Below are 15,632 nucleotides of genomic sequence, written 5' to 3'. Positions count from 1 at the left end.
ATCCACTCCTTCCCTCCCATAACTAATCACCATTAATAGTTTAGTCAATACCCTTTCTGACCTCTTACCCTACTTATCACTTACATGGATGTGCTCATATGTATGTACGTGTGTGTATGTACACATATACAAAAAAGCCATGAATTCTTCAGTGCATATCAGTTTCTGATGTTAACTCATCTGTTACGTGGCAGTACATCGTAGAGCGGGACCGGGGTAGGGACATTTTGATGAAAGATGTGCAGGAAGCACCTGGTCTGGAGCACAGAGCTCTGCTCACCGGGCACTGCATAGGGCTTAGGTTCTTGGGAGATACGAGGATTCAGTGTTGGATGGCATCCTCCAGAATTTGAGGTTAAACTGCTGTATTTGTCCACTAAAGTCTGCATGTTTGTGATTTCCTTTTCTGGGTCGTAGTTGCTGTAGTGATAAGAGAAAGTATTATGGAGGTGAGGAACATGAATAAAAACAAGCAACTCAGTTTTGTCTTTACTGTCTTCAGCAGATAAGCACTGTTGATGTGTTGACCACAATGGGAGCTATTCCTGCAGGGTTCCGGCCTTCCACACTCTTCCAGCTTCTGGAGGAAGGTAACAGGTGTCTGTGAGCTACCACAAGCTTATAGTTAAGCAGTCAGGCTTTGTGTCTAATGTTACTGTTTTAGCCAAAATAAGATGTTTAAGAAGATGTTGAATATCACAACTTTTTGGTACTCCTCATTTCCTTCATTTTTCCTAGGACAGTGGAGGAAGGATCCCTGATTCTGTTAGATTCCGGTCTGTTTACCTGTGCTCTGGCTTCTAGTCCCTTTGCTTTATTTCAAAAAAAGTGTGACTTTTCTAATTAGGAGCCCTTTTGTGTTTCTTCAGCCCACGCCCCCTTCCCTGCGCTGGCTCCTGCCCTCATCAGTCTACCAGCGTGCCTGATACCTTTAAGACCCAGCTCCTCTCCCCCTATCCCACGTTAGCCAAAGCCTCCCTTTCTCTCCCTTTCCTCACAGAAAGATTTTTCAGAAGAATTATTATCCATTTGCATTTCCGTTTTCTTATTTGTTCTTGGATTTCTCTGTACTTAACAACATTTGTCCATAAGCTCGTTAAGGAGAAATAATGTTGGGGGAGGATCTCCTATATACCCTGAATTGTTGAGTTATCTGTGGAAGGGCTACTTTGAGGTTCCTCGGCCAGGAAGGCTCTTCTCAGCCCTCCCTGAATGCCCATCTCCTTCTCATCCTTTGCATCCCAGGGGAATTCCATCTTCCCAGAGATGTCTTCTTTGAAAAACACCCTTCCACTTGAGCACCCTTTATGGATTTAAGTTAGTTTATAATTATTTTATTCTCTCGTCTACTTATTTTTTTAAAATTATTTCCCCCACTTAACTGTAAACTAATAAGGGCAGGGGCTGTATTTCTCTGATTCACATATGTATTTGCAGGTCCTAGCAGAGTGCCTGGCCCACAGTGGGAACTCAGAAATGATTTCTCAAATGAATAAATGATTTTGTAGTCAGTATTCTTCATAATAAGTATGGGAAAATAGTATAATAATGGTTTTGTATTAAGAAGTAAAATTAATAATTATATATTTTTCTAAAGAGTATTTACACATTTTCTGCATTTTACAAAAATATTTGAATGGATCATCTTCATCACAGGGCATGTTTATTGGCCTAAAAGTTTTTAAGATCTTTCTTAAAGCTGCTTTAAGATCAGCTCTTATATGCTTCTGTCTTTACTTTTTCTACCGTTATTCTTTCAGGTAAACAAATCTCTATTGGCATATGTGTTTTAGAAAGCAAGTTCCTAGTAAGCAGCTTGACGTTTTGGATGTCTGTTCCCTAAATTTGTCACATAACATCATACATTTTTGGCTTTGGATTTCATTCCTTTCTTTGTAAGAAAATAAAGGAAAAATTGTTTTTTCAGGGAATCAGTTTCGAGCAAGTTACTTCTTACAGCCAGGGCTCACTCCTTCACAACTGGCCTTCAGAGATCTAATGTGGGATGCTAAAACAGGCGCTGTGAGTATGGTTGCTATCAGCAAAATTATACCTTTCCATATTCGGTTATGGTTGCAAGTATACAAATAGCATGTAAATTGATTAATGCATTCTAGAAAATTAAAAAATTGTTTCTGTATTTTAATTTGTAAACACTCAGTGATCGTTTCATTGCTAAGACGAAACTGTTGCTCTCTTCTTCCATTGTTACTAAGGAAGTAATACTAGGCATCTCTCTTACTCATTCTTTGCCTCGGTGAAAAAGGGAATGATAATAATACTTCTAACGTAGGGTTATTATGAGAATTACATTATATGTGTGGAAGGCTGAGAACAGTGTCTGGCACATGATAACTCAGTAAATGTTAGCCAATATCAGTAGTAGTAGTAGTAACATTTTTTTTCATTAAGTGGGAATGAGGAAGTTGAAAGTCCTTTATGATTATACTTTTTGGGGAGAGCTTAGAGTAGAAGATTCCTGGTATCCCGAGTACTTGAAGTAGGAAATACTCTTGATATTTAATTCTACTGTCTTCCTTTTTAGCAGATATAAACCACATTAGAGCACATCACTCCCCTTCCTGTTTACCTTCTGCCTTTTCTCCCTTCCTCTCTCAGAGCCTCAAGGGAGAAATAAGAGGACCCAGTGTGGTCAGGTTTTGTGGGGAGAGGTGGTGTAGAATTTTCCCCTCTCGATCCGAGCATTGCCTGGGACCCTTCTTAGTGTGAAGTATCTTTTATTGCAAGTCAGCAAAGATGTTTGTATTTTGTCTGTTTAGTGTACTAGTACTTGAATAAATGACCTTCAGTTTTATGAACTTGTACCCAGAGAGCTAAATATTCAGCTCTCATTTCTTAAACTGAAAATGTTGACAAGCTGTTAGATATTGTCTCATTTTTTCAATGATATAAGGTCTTTAAATGAAAAGGCCGATGACCATAAAGCAGAATGTTAAGAGTTGAAGATGTTTTTAAATGAGGAACCAGAGTGCCAGTTTATTTATGGGCTTTCTGAACTGTACTTGTGAAGTAGAACTGAATAATGCTATCCAATGGTCAGTGCATTCTCTCCATCAAAACATCTATGTCAGAAGCCAAGGAGCAATGTAGGTAAATGCTTGGAATTAAAACAAGGAGGAGCCAGATGGATAATACTAATGCCGGCTGTCATTGGTTATTATGCTATGGTGACCTTCTACACTTACCCACATTATATAAGAATGAACTGGAATGCATTGATTCCATAGTCAGGTCATTCATTTTACCTGATTATACTGACTGTTTTTTCATTACGATTTTTTGTATTTATCCCCAAAATGCAAATATTTCAAATATAAAGATTTATGGAAAATTTACCTAAGGTTTTTATTTTAAGTTGAGCAGACTATTGAAACTTTTCTTGTGTATATTTATGTGTAAATTTTTTCATCCTTTTTTATTCTATATACATTTTAAGTATTTATAAAAGATGCTTTGAAAATGAATTTGTCTTATAAGCCATAAGATAAACCTATTTTATAACTAATTTTGCTCTCAGATTAGGTCAAGACCAAGTCGTGTTTCATTCATTCTGACCCTCTGGAGCTGTAAAATGATTCCTCTTCCAGGAATGAGCATCCAGGTTCTCAGTAGACACGTACGCCTCTGTCTATTTGATGGTAATAAGGTGAGCTTACTGAGGAGTAAATCAGTTCACATCAGTCTGGAAAAATATTTTGTTAAGGCCACATATTAAACATGTGATGCCTGGGGTATGTCTATGTCTTTGTCTCTCTCTTTCTGTATGCGTGTGTATACATATAAAATAATATGTGATAGAATGCAAACCGTAAGGGTTCTGATGACATAGGCTTAATTCCTGGCTCTTTCAGTTGCTAAGTGCATGATATCCATATACATATCACAGTTAACTCCTCTAAAGCCTTAGATTTCTCGCTTACAAAAAAGGTACTGATGCCTATCTTCCAGTATTGTATATAGTTCACGTCTTGAGTGTACAGAATCTGAAGAATCTAAATGAAAGAATCTAAATGACTCTTAAAAAATTGATTTGTTTGTGAGATACAGCTTCAATACAGTGCTTAGCTAGAAATTTGTAGCTTTAACTGAATAGCTAAAAAAGAAAGATTTAAAATCAGTGATCTAAGCTACCAACTCAAGACGCTAGAAAAGGAACAGTGAGTTAAACCGGACGAAAGTAAAATGGGGGAACTATTAGAGATAAGAGTGGAATTTAATGAAAAAAAAAATTAAACTTAAATAAAACAAACCTAAATTTAAAATGCCAAAAAAGAGTGAATTTAATGAAATAGAAAACAGATGAACAAAAGAGAAAATCAAAAAAAAGCAAAAGTTTATTCTTTGATAAGTTTACTAAATTAAAGAATGCCTAGTAACACTGATAAAAGAGAGAAAGAGAAAAAGAAAACAAATGATCAGTATCTGACATGAAAATGGAGATCTCACCACAGATCCACAGACATTAAAAGGATAATATCAAGGGATATCATAAACATCCTTATGCCAATAAATTTGACAATGTAGATAAATAGATAAATGCCTTGAAAATCATAATTTATCAAAACTGACATAAGAAGAAATAGAAAAAATTTTTAAAAATTTGTGATAGAATGCCAAAAATCTGTTTAAAAATAATTGAAAATGTAATTAAAAGTCCTCCAACAAAGAAAACTCTAGGCCCATATGGCTTCACTGGTGAATTTCTCTAAACATTTAAGGAAGAAATAATAGCAATAGTACATAAACTCTTCCAAAGAACCAATAAAGAGGAAATGCTTCCCAGGTCATTTTATAAGGCCGGGAAAAACATGATACCAAAACATGACAAGACATTACAAGAAAGAGAAATTATAAGACCAGTATCCACCATGAATATTGACACTAAAATCCTAAACAAAATATTAACAAATTGAATCTAGCAATATATAAAAAGGATAATATATCATGACTAATTGGAGTTTATTTCAGGAATTCAGTTGTACACACCTGTGTAACCAACATTTAACACTTGAAAATGATCATTGTAATTTGCCATATTAACAACTAAAGTAGAAAAGTCATGTGATCATCTCAAAAGATATAGAAAAAGCATTTGACAAATTTCAGCACCCATTCATGATTTTTAAAAAATTTTCAGCAGAGTAGGAAGAGAAGGGAACCTCCTCAGATTGGTAAAGGGCAATAAGAGAAAGCTAAAGGTGACATTATCATACTTCCTGGTGAAATTTTGAATACTTTCCCCCTAAGATCAGGAACAGATCAAGGATGTCCAAGAAAAAAAAGATAACTCAGTTTTTTAAATTGGCAGAAGACTTGAGCAGACACTTAAACAAATATATCAAAAACCAAGAGACATAAAGAGATATATATAACAAATAAGAAGTCCTCAGGGAAATGCAAGTTAAAACCACAGTGAGAGAGATCCAACTATATGCTATGTATAAGAAACCCACCTTAAATATAATAAATATAGGCAGGTTAAAAGGAAAGGAATGAAAAAGGTAGACAATTCAAAAAGATAGTAATATTCAGAACAAGGAAAATTAGGAATAAAGAGACACATTACATGATAAAAGAGACAACTCACCAAGAAGACATAATAATTCTAAATATGTATATACCTAATATTAGAGCTTCAAAATACATGAAGTAAAACTTGATAGAACTGAAAAGAGAAACAGGCAAAACCACAGTTATAGTTGAAAACTTTAACACTTCTCTCTCAGTAATCTCTGGGACAAGCAGAAAATTAGTGAGTGTATAGAAGAACTGAATTAACACCATCAACAAACTAGATCTAATAAACATTTCTACAACAGTTCACCCAAAAATAGTAAAATACTCATTCTTTCAAGTGCATGTGGAACATTTGCCAAGAGAGGTGGCCCTGAACAAATTTAAAAGAATTGAAATCATACAATGAATGGTTTTTGATTACATAGAATTGAATTAGAAATCAGTCACACAAAGATAACCAAAAAAATTCTTAAATACTTGGAAATTCATGGACTAAAAGGAAGTTTCAAGGGAAATTAGAAAATAATTGGAGCTGAACAAAAAATGAAAATGTGTCACACAATTTGTGGGATGTTGATAAAGCATTGCTTAGACAGAAATTTACAGCACCATGGGGCTCCTGGGTGGCTCAGTCACTACACATCTGCCTTCAGCTGAGGTCATGATCCCAGGGTCCTGGGATTGAGCCCCACATTGGGCTCCCTGCTCGGCGGGAAGCCTGCTTCATCCTCTCCCACTCCCCCTGCTTGTGTTCCCTCTCTTGCTGTGTCTCTCTCTGTCAAATAAATAAATAAAATCTTTAAAAAAAAATTTACAGCACTAGATACATTAGAAAAGAATTCTCAAATTGATAGTCGAAGCTCCCTCCTGAGAAGGTGATGCTTGGGTTGAGATCTAGGGATGAATAGACCTTAAGAGGGTAAAGAGAAAATGGAAGTGTGAACCTGGCCAAAGGAGCAGCACAGGCAAAGGCCTTAGTGGGAAAGGACTTGGGGAAGGCCAGTGTGGCCGAGTGGAGCGAACAAGAGGAAATGTCAGATGGAATGAAATGGGAGATGTCAGGAAGGAACACAGTGTAAGACACTGTAAGCCATGATGTAAGGGAGTTTTGTCTTTATCCTAAAAACAGGGAAAGTCATTGGAGGAAGTTGTATAGTTTAGATTTATGCTTTAGGAATATCTCTGGCTCTTCTTTGGAGATGAATTAGAGGGGAGCCAGGAAAGACATGAGTAGACCATTTAGAGGCTATGGCACAGTGTGGTGGTCAAAGGGCAGCAACGTCATCTCCAAAAAAACAAAATCTGGAGCCATTTGCCCCAGATTAACCCTGGTTCCACCAGCTTGATATAAAACACTGACCAAGTTACTTGGCCTTGCTCTCTCCCCTTTGTCATCTGGCACACATCACTTAGGGTCCATGTGAGGATGAAATGAGTTAATACAACCAGTAAAGTACTTAGAACACACATAGAACATGTTAAGTGTGGCTAGATGAGATCTGAGGCTAACAACCTAGACCAGGGCAGTAGAGATGGAGATGAGAACTATGGCCAGAAGGATATTTAGACCATAAAAACCATACTTTGGTAATGGCTTGGAAATGGTGGGTGAGGAAGAGTGGGGTGTCACACAAGACCCGAATCTGGGTGGATGGCGGTGACATTCAGTGAGACAGGGAGCATCGAGAGCCGATCAGGTTTGGAGGAGTTTGTGGGGTTAGCTTTGCACATGCTGAGTATACTTAAGGCTCCCAGTGCCTTCCTTTCTTTCTGTACTTGTGCCATTACAGTGACCCTCCCTCATTTCTACGCACCCTGCACAAAGCCATTGCCACTAAGAAACCAGTAGATGTCATCAGTGACCAAGAAAAGATGAATTGCCTTCTTTGCCCAGATCTGGTTTCACGCTTCACTTTACCTCTTCCTAATCTCATATATGAGAACCTAAAGATTGAAATTTTATTTAAATAACATATCAGAATAATAGAAGTGATTCATTTAAAAATAATAGAAGTGAATTTATGTAACTAATTTATATCAGATTCCAACTGACAAGTTTTAGAAGATATGTAAGACAAATATTCATTGTTATTTACTTAAGAGTGCTTCCCTAGTTCCAAATAAAAGCATTATTATTAAAATTCGACATACACTGAGAACCACGTCACACAGTATTATATTTACTTCAACAATCAAGCATAATTTAGAAAACTCAAGAGGAAATCTGTTGATTTACCCTCACTTTTACTCTTTTCATTGTTCTTCCTTCCTTCCTGATGTTCAAAGGTCATATCCTTTCTGTTTAGAGAATTCCCTTTAACCATTCTCTCTGTTGGCTACAAATTCTCTTCATTTTTCTTTATCCAAGAATGTCTGTTTCCCCTTCATTCCTGAAGAATATTTTCACTAGATAGGGAATTCTGGTTTGGCTTTTTTTTTTTTTTTTTTTTTAAGCACTTGAGAAATCTTGTTTGACTTCTTTCTGTGGTTTCCGATGGGAAATCCACTGTCACTAGAATTGGTGTTCCCCTATTGGTAAATCTAGGTGTTATTTCTCACTGCTTTCAAGATATATGTGTTTAGTTTTTGTACTTGTCCTTGGGCATGGGTTTCTTGGGTTTATCCTATTTAAGGTTTGCTCAGCTTCTAGGTTTGTGTCCTTTGCCAAATTAGGGGATATTTTAGCCATTATTTTCTTGAATACTTTTCCAGCTCCAGACTCTTTTCTGGCACTCTGATGACATGAATGTGAGATCTTTTGTTATAATCCCACTGGTTCCTGAGGCTCTGTTTATTTTTTTCCATCGATTTTATCTTAGTTGTTCAGAGTGCATAATTTCTATTTTCCTATCTTCAAGTTCACTGTTTCTTTCCTCTTTTATTCAGCATTTGAGTCCCCAGTGAGTTGTGTGTGTTTGTGCACATGTGTGTTTTTTACTGTTGTTATTATATTTTTCAGTTCTAGAATTTCCACTAGGTTCTTCATTTTATCTTCTATTTCTTTGTTGAGATTTCCTTTTTTCTTTCTTGACACTTTGTATTTCTATATTTTAAATTTGTTTCAGACGCGTCTATAGTTGCTTACTGAAGTATTTTTCGGTGTCTGCCTTAAAATGCTTGTCAGATAATTCCAACATTGTGTCATCTCAGAGCCGAATGCAGACACCCAGTGACTGAGCCACCCAGGCACCCCTTTAAAACTTAATTTTAAAAGTGCTATACTAAAATATTGTTGTCTAAAAATTTTAGGGGCACCTGGCTGTCTCAGTCAGAGGAACATGCAACTCTTGATCTTGGGGGCATGAGTTCAAGCCTCATACTGGGTGTAGAGATTACTTAAAATAAATAAATAAACTTAAAAAAATAAACATTTTATGTTTTCTATTTCTTTGGAAGATGTCAATTTTAGCCATAACTTTATAGAATTTGAACTCTACAGTTTTTGCTCCTTTTGTATTTCATTGCTTTATGTACATTGCAGGACTGACTTCTTACAGTAGCATTTTGCAAGAGATTAAGTTGCAGGAAGAATATAACTTATGCGGCTGGAGATCTTGAAGAAAACTGAGGCTGTATATCTGGGCTATTATCAACATTGTCTGTCCTTAGTGGCAGGGTGATGGGCTACCATAAAATGCCCTTAGGGGTCACATTTCTTAAAAGGTCATTCGATCTGAAATTTCACTTCCTTTTCTGATAAACCTGTTCCAGATGGTAAGTATTTCACTTACTATAATTTTTTACTAGTACAAAGATCTGAGTCTGAATTTATTTCATAGGTTCTTTTTGTTATTTTATAAATTAGCGCCCTAACAGTTTTTTGTTACTCATTTTTAAAGTTCTGTATGTACCTGATATAAAAAGAAAACAAATTACAGAGTTGCACAAACTAAAAGGTGAAAGAACCCCCTTGAGGCCCTCTGTTCCACACAGTATAGCCTGTTCACTGCTGTTTGGGATGTAGAAGTGGTGGCCTGTTTGTTCTTTTTCTTTTTAAATTTTTTTAAATTTTATTTATTTAAGAGAAGGGGGAGCGGCAGAGGGAGACAGAGAAAAATCTTCAAGCAGACCACCCCCATCCAAGCATTGGAGCCTAGGGCTCGATTCCAGGACCCTGAGATCATGACCAGAGCCCAGATCAAAAGTCGGATGCTCAACCTACTTAGCCAGCCAGGCACCCCTAGAAGTGGGGATGTTTTAGAGAGCTCTCTACAGCATGATCTCAAATAAGAAAATCTCATTTCAGGTTCTGAGCAACATTCATACAGTCAGAGCCACATGGCAATCTAAAAAGCCCAAAACATGGACCTTTTCTCCCCAGGTAAGGAATCTGCTAAGGGAATGGAATGAAACGTGAACCTTTTTTACCTGTTAAGTGATAGGCAGTTGATTTCTGAAGCAAAGCTGTCCGTGTGTATCTCTGAAATAATGTATTTATGTTAAGCACAGAATATATGGGGCCAGATTTGAATCTTTAGATTAATGTTCTTTGAAGACTTTGATAAAAATTACTTTTGTTTCTGACTCATCAGAGTTATAATTCCTATGAATCATCTCATTCAGTGGATTTCGGGGTTCAATTCTAGGAAATGCCCCCTGATGAAAATGAAAACAAAAAGATAAATTTAGGAAGTGTTTTTCACGAATGAAATCAACCATGCTAATGAGAGCTGTGCTTTCTTCAGATAAAATCAAGGGTGACGCCCTGGGGCTGGTACATTATACCCAGGCACCGTCAAGCCTGGAACAAAAAGACTGGAATGAGGTTAGGTGGCTTCAAACCATGGAGTCCCTATGACATAGATGTGAGTGAACATGAAGATTTGATATCTTGATGTTCTTGTTATAATATTGTCTATAGCTTATTTTACTTTACTTTTTTTCTGCCGCTAAAGTTTCATTACTTTAGTGTTTACTTCCCATAACTAATTCCCTTGGGGCACTGTACCCTAAAAGTCCTCCATTAACCTTTCTCTTACTGCATCCGAAGATCTTCAAGCATTAGGGTTCAAGGAGAGGGCACAGGACATGGAGGAGGCCCAGCCACCTGGCTTGCGTGCTGCATGTGCCCACGCTTGCTTTTCGCGCATCTTCTGGAAGTCCAATTTGATCTAAGCGCCTTACTGCTTGTATTTCGGCACAACGCTTTACAGTTCTGATGTTGCATTTCTGTGTATATGAAGCATTTAGGGTCGAATTTTCTAATTTTTTCTGGATTTAAAGACGAACTGTTTGGAAGAAGAAATAATAAGAAATTGTTCCTTTGTTGAGGGAAATTAAGCATCTGTTAGGTGTGAGACATTCTTCCTAGCCACTGTGGGAACTTACATGTTGGTAGAGAAGAAACGTATACAGGTATAATAACAATAGCCTGTGTTTATGGAGCTCTGTCCATGTGCCAGGCACGGTGGTAGGTCCTCCTGGGCATGATCTATGATCTCATTTAATCCTTGGAGTAGCCCTGTGGGGGCGGGATCTGTTGATAACCACCTCAAGGACAGAATGTCATGGTTGCTGGACTCTAAGTGCTGTGGAAGTGCAGAAGATGGTGACATTAATTCCAGCCCTCAGGCTCAGGGAAGCTTTTGGAGAAGAGAACCTAGACTTTGAGGGTTGGGGAAGATTCTATAGGCAAGACAGAAGGGTGTGGTTGTCCAGAGAGAGGAAAAGGAATGAGCAAAAGAGAAAGGAAAGGAAAATTTGCAAGGTGGGAAAGTTGAGCAAATGTGTGTATGAAGTCTTCAATTTTAGTTCTGTTTACAAAAAACAATGGTTAATTTAAATATCTTATTATATATGCAAACTATTTTTATAACACCTCTGAGGACTTAGCTACAGTACTTGTTTCACATTAGCCTCTACTCTCACCAAAGAGTGAGTGAAAGGAAAGGTATTTCCCTCAACACAAAACTTAAATTTTTTAACTTGAAATTATTGGTGTAGATGGGTCCAATCCATCTGCTTTCTGTTTCCTTTCAAAGACCGTTATTATGGTGCAAAGGTATCAACTACATACAGACAAGGAGAGCTGGAACCTCCCTCCCATTTTAAATTTTTATTAGTAACTTAGTTTTCTTTATTGTTTCAGGTTACTGGCATCTTGCCCTGCTTGCTTGATGGTGATTGTTTTATCAGATCCAATTCTTCATCTCCAGATCTTGGAATATTATTTGAACTTGGAATTTCTTATATTCGCAATGTATGTCAGTTGAAAGATAAAGCTTTCTAATGTATCAATTAAAGGGAAGTTTAAAAAAAAAGTCTGTATTTACAAGTAAAATAATTGAGGTTTTTATATGTAATAAAATTTTAATCTCTCAAGGAATGGGAATGGTGGTTCTAATTTATATATAGCGCTGCTTTTTCAGTAGCATTTACAATAAAAGTATATTTGTTTATAGCTTGAATGAACTCCAGTGCTTTTAAAGAATAAAGATTTGAAAAGGATGAGACTTTGCAGAAAGTGATAAAAGATATTCAGTGGCATTCCAGGGGTGTTTTACCTCTGTCCTAGAGGGTCAGGGTATACTTAACCTCGTGGCTAATGCTTCTAATTAAGGGACCTGTCAGAGTGGTAATTTTTATAAAGGCACCAGAAACTTGGATTAACTCATGTCATATAAACAATTGAACTAGTAGGTATGGGTCTGTGATAGTTATTTATTTTTATTTTATTAAGTCTTTTATTTTAACTAACATACAATGTTATATTAGTTTCAAGCGTACAATATAGTGATTCAGCAGTTCTGTACATTGCTCAGTGCTCATCATGATAAGTGTGCTCTTAATCATCCTCACCTACTTGATGTGATAGTAATTTAAATGTCTCCACATTCTAATAATACCTTGGTAGGTGTAGTATGTATACTTGGCCTCAAGGTGACCCAGAGAACCAATTGCTATTATATTAATAGTATTACACCATCCTTTCATTTCTTTAAGGCAGATGCGTCCAACTGTGTTATGGGGGGGTAGGACAGGAGAGGGGAGCAGGGCCCCAAGCAAGTCCCCAGTGGCCTTCAGCAGTCGATGGTGGAGGTAAAGCTCTGACGGATGATTTAAAAAAATGATTTAACTTGTGCATTCCGTCTCTCATCGAGACAAAGCTGCATAATCCCATGTAGTACTGATGTGGTTTAGATCATTCCACAAAATATATCCTTAAAGAAACAATAGCAACAGTTACCACATCATCAGGCTTGAGGAATTTTCAAAAGTAATTTGACAAGATAGGATTTTCACTTTTCATACTGCCTTTGCCATCTGGCCTGCCAGGAAAATGGGACCCACTGTATTTCACTTTATTTTCTTGTACAGAATTTTTTAGTCCTAAAAGTGAATGCTAATTTTGTTCCCTTTAAAGGACTTGGTATGTGCTTTTAAATTTGGTTCAGATAATTAAATTTTGTATGTCTGTTTATTTCATAGTCAACTGGTGAAAGAGGAGAATTAAGTTGTGGCTGGGTGTTTCTTAAACTTTTTGATGCCAGTGGAATTCCTATTCCAGCAAAGTAAGTTGCCTATATATTCCTTCTAAATGAATAATTTTGTAGAAATTCATTATTTAGAATCTGGATATCTCAGGTTTGCAGAGTGTATATTGTTAGCATTTCAAAAACTTGTGAGGAGAGGGCTTTTAATGTTGATCTTTTAATGTTCTTTGAGGTGGTATATGAAAACAGCATGCACAGGGTCATCTTAGGAAGAAATGCCACTTATAGAAAAGGTATTTTAAAAGATGTTTACTCAGGGGTGCCTGGGTGGCTCAGTCGGTTGAGCATCCAACTCTTGGTTTTGGCTCAGGTTATGAACTCAGGGTGGTGAGATTGAGCCCTGCATTGGGTTTGCACTGAGCATGGAGTCTGCTTGGGATTCTCTTTCTCCCTCTCCCTCTGCTCTTCTCCCACCCCTGCTCGCTCACTCGCTCTCTCTCTTTCTCTCAAAAAAAAAAAAAATCAAACAAATAAATAATAAAAGATATTTACTCTCTGCTGAGAATATTTTTCAGTAAATTTCTGTGGTATTAGCACATTTCACAGTGTTGAAACAGAACCTGATTCTCTCCAGAGTGGAAAAGCTAAGTCCAGGGTCCCCAGGTCCTCTGTGACTCTACCTTTCTCCTATAGGTGATACACTGAAATCGTAATGGCAGTCATTGTAAACGAATTTAAAACTTAAGACCAAAAGGCTGACTGGTACCAAATACCTGCAATATATACATAATGGTCAGATTATTATCCCTAATATGAAATGGGTTCTCAAAAATGAATAAGAAAAAGACCATCCAAGTTTTTAAATGGGCATACACACAAAAAAATCTAAGTCTAGGATATAAACAAGAAATTCACAGAAGAGATACACATAGGCAGTCATCAGGATGGTAATTAAGATCCAAGGTTTGGAATTATAACTCAGGGCTCTCGGCCTGGCTCTGTGTAACTGTAAGCCAAGTTCCAGGTTCCTTGCCTGCAAGCCCCAATTTCCTCTCTTTAAAATGGGAGATTGTAATAGTTCCTACCCCAAAGGGTTATTATGAGGATTGATTCAGATAATGCTCCCTGCCTTCTGTGACTTCTGCTTACACCCCAGGGGCGGGCATGGCCTCTTTACCACAGGGCAGAGGTAAAAGTCCGGGCTCCACTTGTCCTCCTCTGACATCATCGCGGTGATAGGGAGAAGGGCACGGCCTCCCAGAATGTAAAAGTTCAGGCTGCTTTGGTTTAAATTTGTTTTGTTTTGTTTTTAAAGACTGTCTAGGGTTTTTAGCTGTACCTAGTGGGAGGGAAAAGGGTGTCTACTCCATCTTTCCAAAAGGGAAGTCACAGCTATTTTTCTAAATGAGGTAGAAGCCCATGTATTGATACTGAAATATTTCCAATGTATATTATGATATGGAAAAAGCAAGTTGCAGAATAGTATGTGTACTATGGCTCCCCTTTTTTCATGAAAAACTGTATTCGTGTGTATATGTGGGCGGGCCTATGTAAAGTGTTCCCAGAGGTTGCCTCTGAGGCACAGAACTAGGGAGGTAAAGCAGTGGGATTAAAGAGGACTTTTATCTTCTACTTTCTATACTTAGGTAATATGCAACTTTGAAAGAAAATGTGTCAGTTTTGAGATTTACTGTGTATATACATATTTGTTTGCATTCACATAGAAAAAGGTAGGGCAAGGGCCTTACCAGACTAGAGGGGATGGGATGGGGAGGGATGTGTCGGGGTCTTTTTGTTTTTTTGTTTTGTTTTGTTTTTTAATTTTTTATTGTTATGTTAATCACCATACATCATTAGTTTTTGATGTAGTGTTCCATGATTCATTGTTTGTGCATAACACCCAGTGCTCCACGCAGAATGTGTGTGTTTTTTTTTAAGATTTTATTTATTTGAGAAAGAGAGAGCAAGAGCAGAGGGAGTGGCAGAGGGAAAGGGAAAAGTAGACTCCACTAGGCAGATCCCAGGACCCTGAGATCATGACCTGAGCCGAAGGCAGACACTTTAACTGACTGAGCCACCCAGGCGCCCCTGTTTTGTTTTCCATTTCATTTATTTTAGCATTTCTATGCTATTTAAGCATTTGAAAAATACATTTAAAAATACATTATTAATACATTCATTAATGTAAGTCATTAAAGTCAAAACACTTTAATGGCATCAATTAATTTTTCTCATTTTAATGGGGAAAAATGTATTTTCTACAGTTCAAAGTTAAGAAAGAAACTTTATTTACTGAGATAATACCTCACAGAGGAATCAACAACTTTCATTCTCATTTAGCAATGAAACAAATAAGATGTCTGGGAGTGTTATCTGTGCTAAAAAATATTTCTCTACTGATTTCAGTGTTTCAAAATAGAAACACATGGTTTTTTGCTATTCTTTTGTAGAACGTATGAACTCTTCTTGAATGGTGGCACCCCTTATGAAAAAGGTGTTGAAGTGGACCCTTCAATATCCAGAAGAGGTACAGCTCTTAGGCATTGCTTTCTCTCCTTCCCTGAGAAAGTACACAGAATATGCATCAGCAAAGAGCTACATTCTAATAAGCATAACATTCTTCACTTGAATTCACATTTTTAAAAATAAGTCATTTGGTAG

At 37.1% G+C, this 15,632-nt stretch overlaps 1 protein-coding gene across 3 annotated transcripts in view; it reads left to right on the top strand.

The window, feature by feature from the left end:
* NPHP1 (nephrocystin 1) overlaps positions 1–15,632 on the top strand; it is a 54,176-nt gene that overhangs the window by 17,937 nt on the left and 20,607 nt on the right. The window contains exons 9-15 of one of the 3 annotated variants that reach the window (XM_025868172.2): positions 506–590; positions 1,928–2,022; positions 3,539–3,667; positions 9,785–9,859; positions 11,627–11,737; positions 12,967–13,049; positions 15,422–15,498. In XM_025868172.2, the coding sequence (XP_025723957.1) occupies positions 506–590; positions 1,928–2,022; positions 3,539–3,667; positions 9,785–9,859; positions 11,627–11,737; positions 12,967–13,049; positions 15,422–15,498 (655 nt within the window). Of the gene's footprint in view, positions 1–502; positions 591–1,927; positions 2,023–3,538; positions 3,668–9,784; positions 9,860–11,626; positions 11,738–12,966; positions 13,050–15,421; positions 15,499–15,632 lie in introns of all 3 variants that reach the window. The other 2 variants (XM_025868171.2, XM_073897381.1) reach the window with 2 other exon arrangements.

The sequence above is a fragment of the Callorhinus ursinus genome, unplaced genomic scaffold, assembly GCF_003265705.2.
Source record: "Callorhinus ursinus isolate GAN/ISIS: 27379988/994484 unplaced genomic scaffold, GSC_fseal_2.0 scaffold10, whole genome shotgun sequence".
Lineage (NCBI taxonomy): Eukaryota > Metazoa > Chordata > Mammalia > Carnivora > Otariidae > Callorhinus > Callorhinus ursinus.
This window is presented reverse-complemented; position numbering and strand designations above follow the sequence as displayed.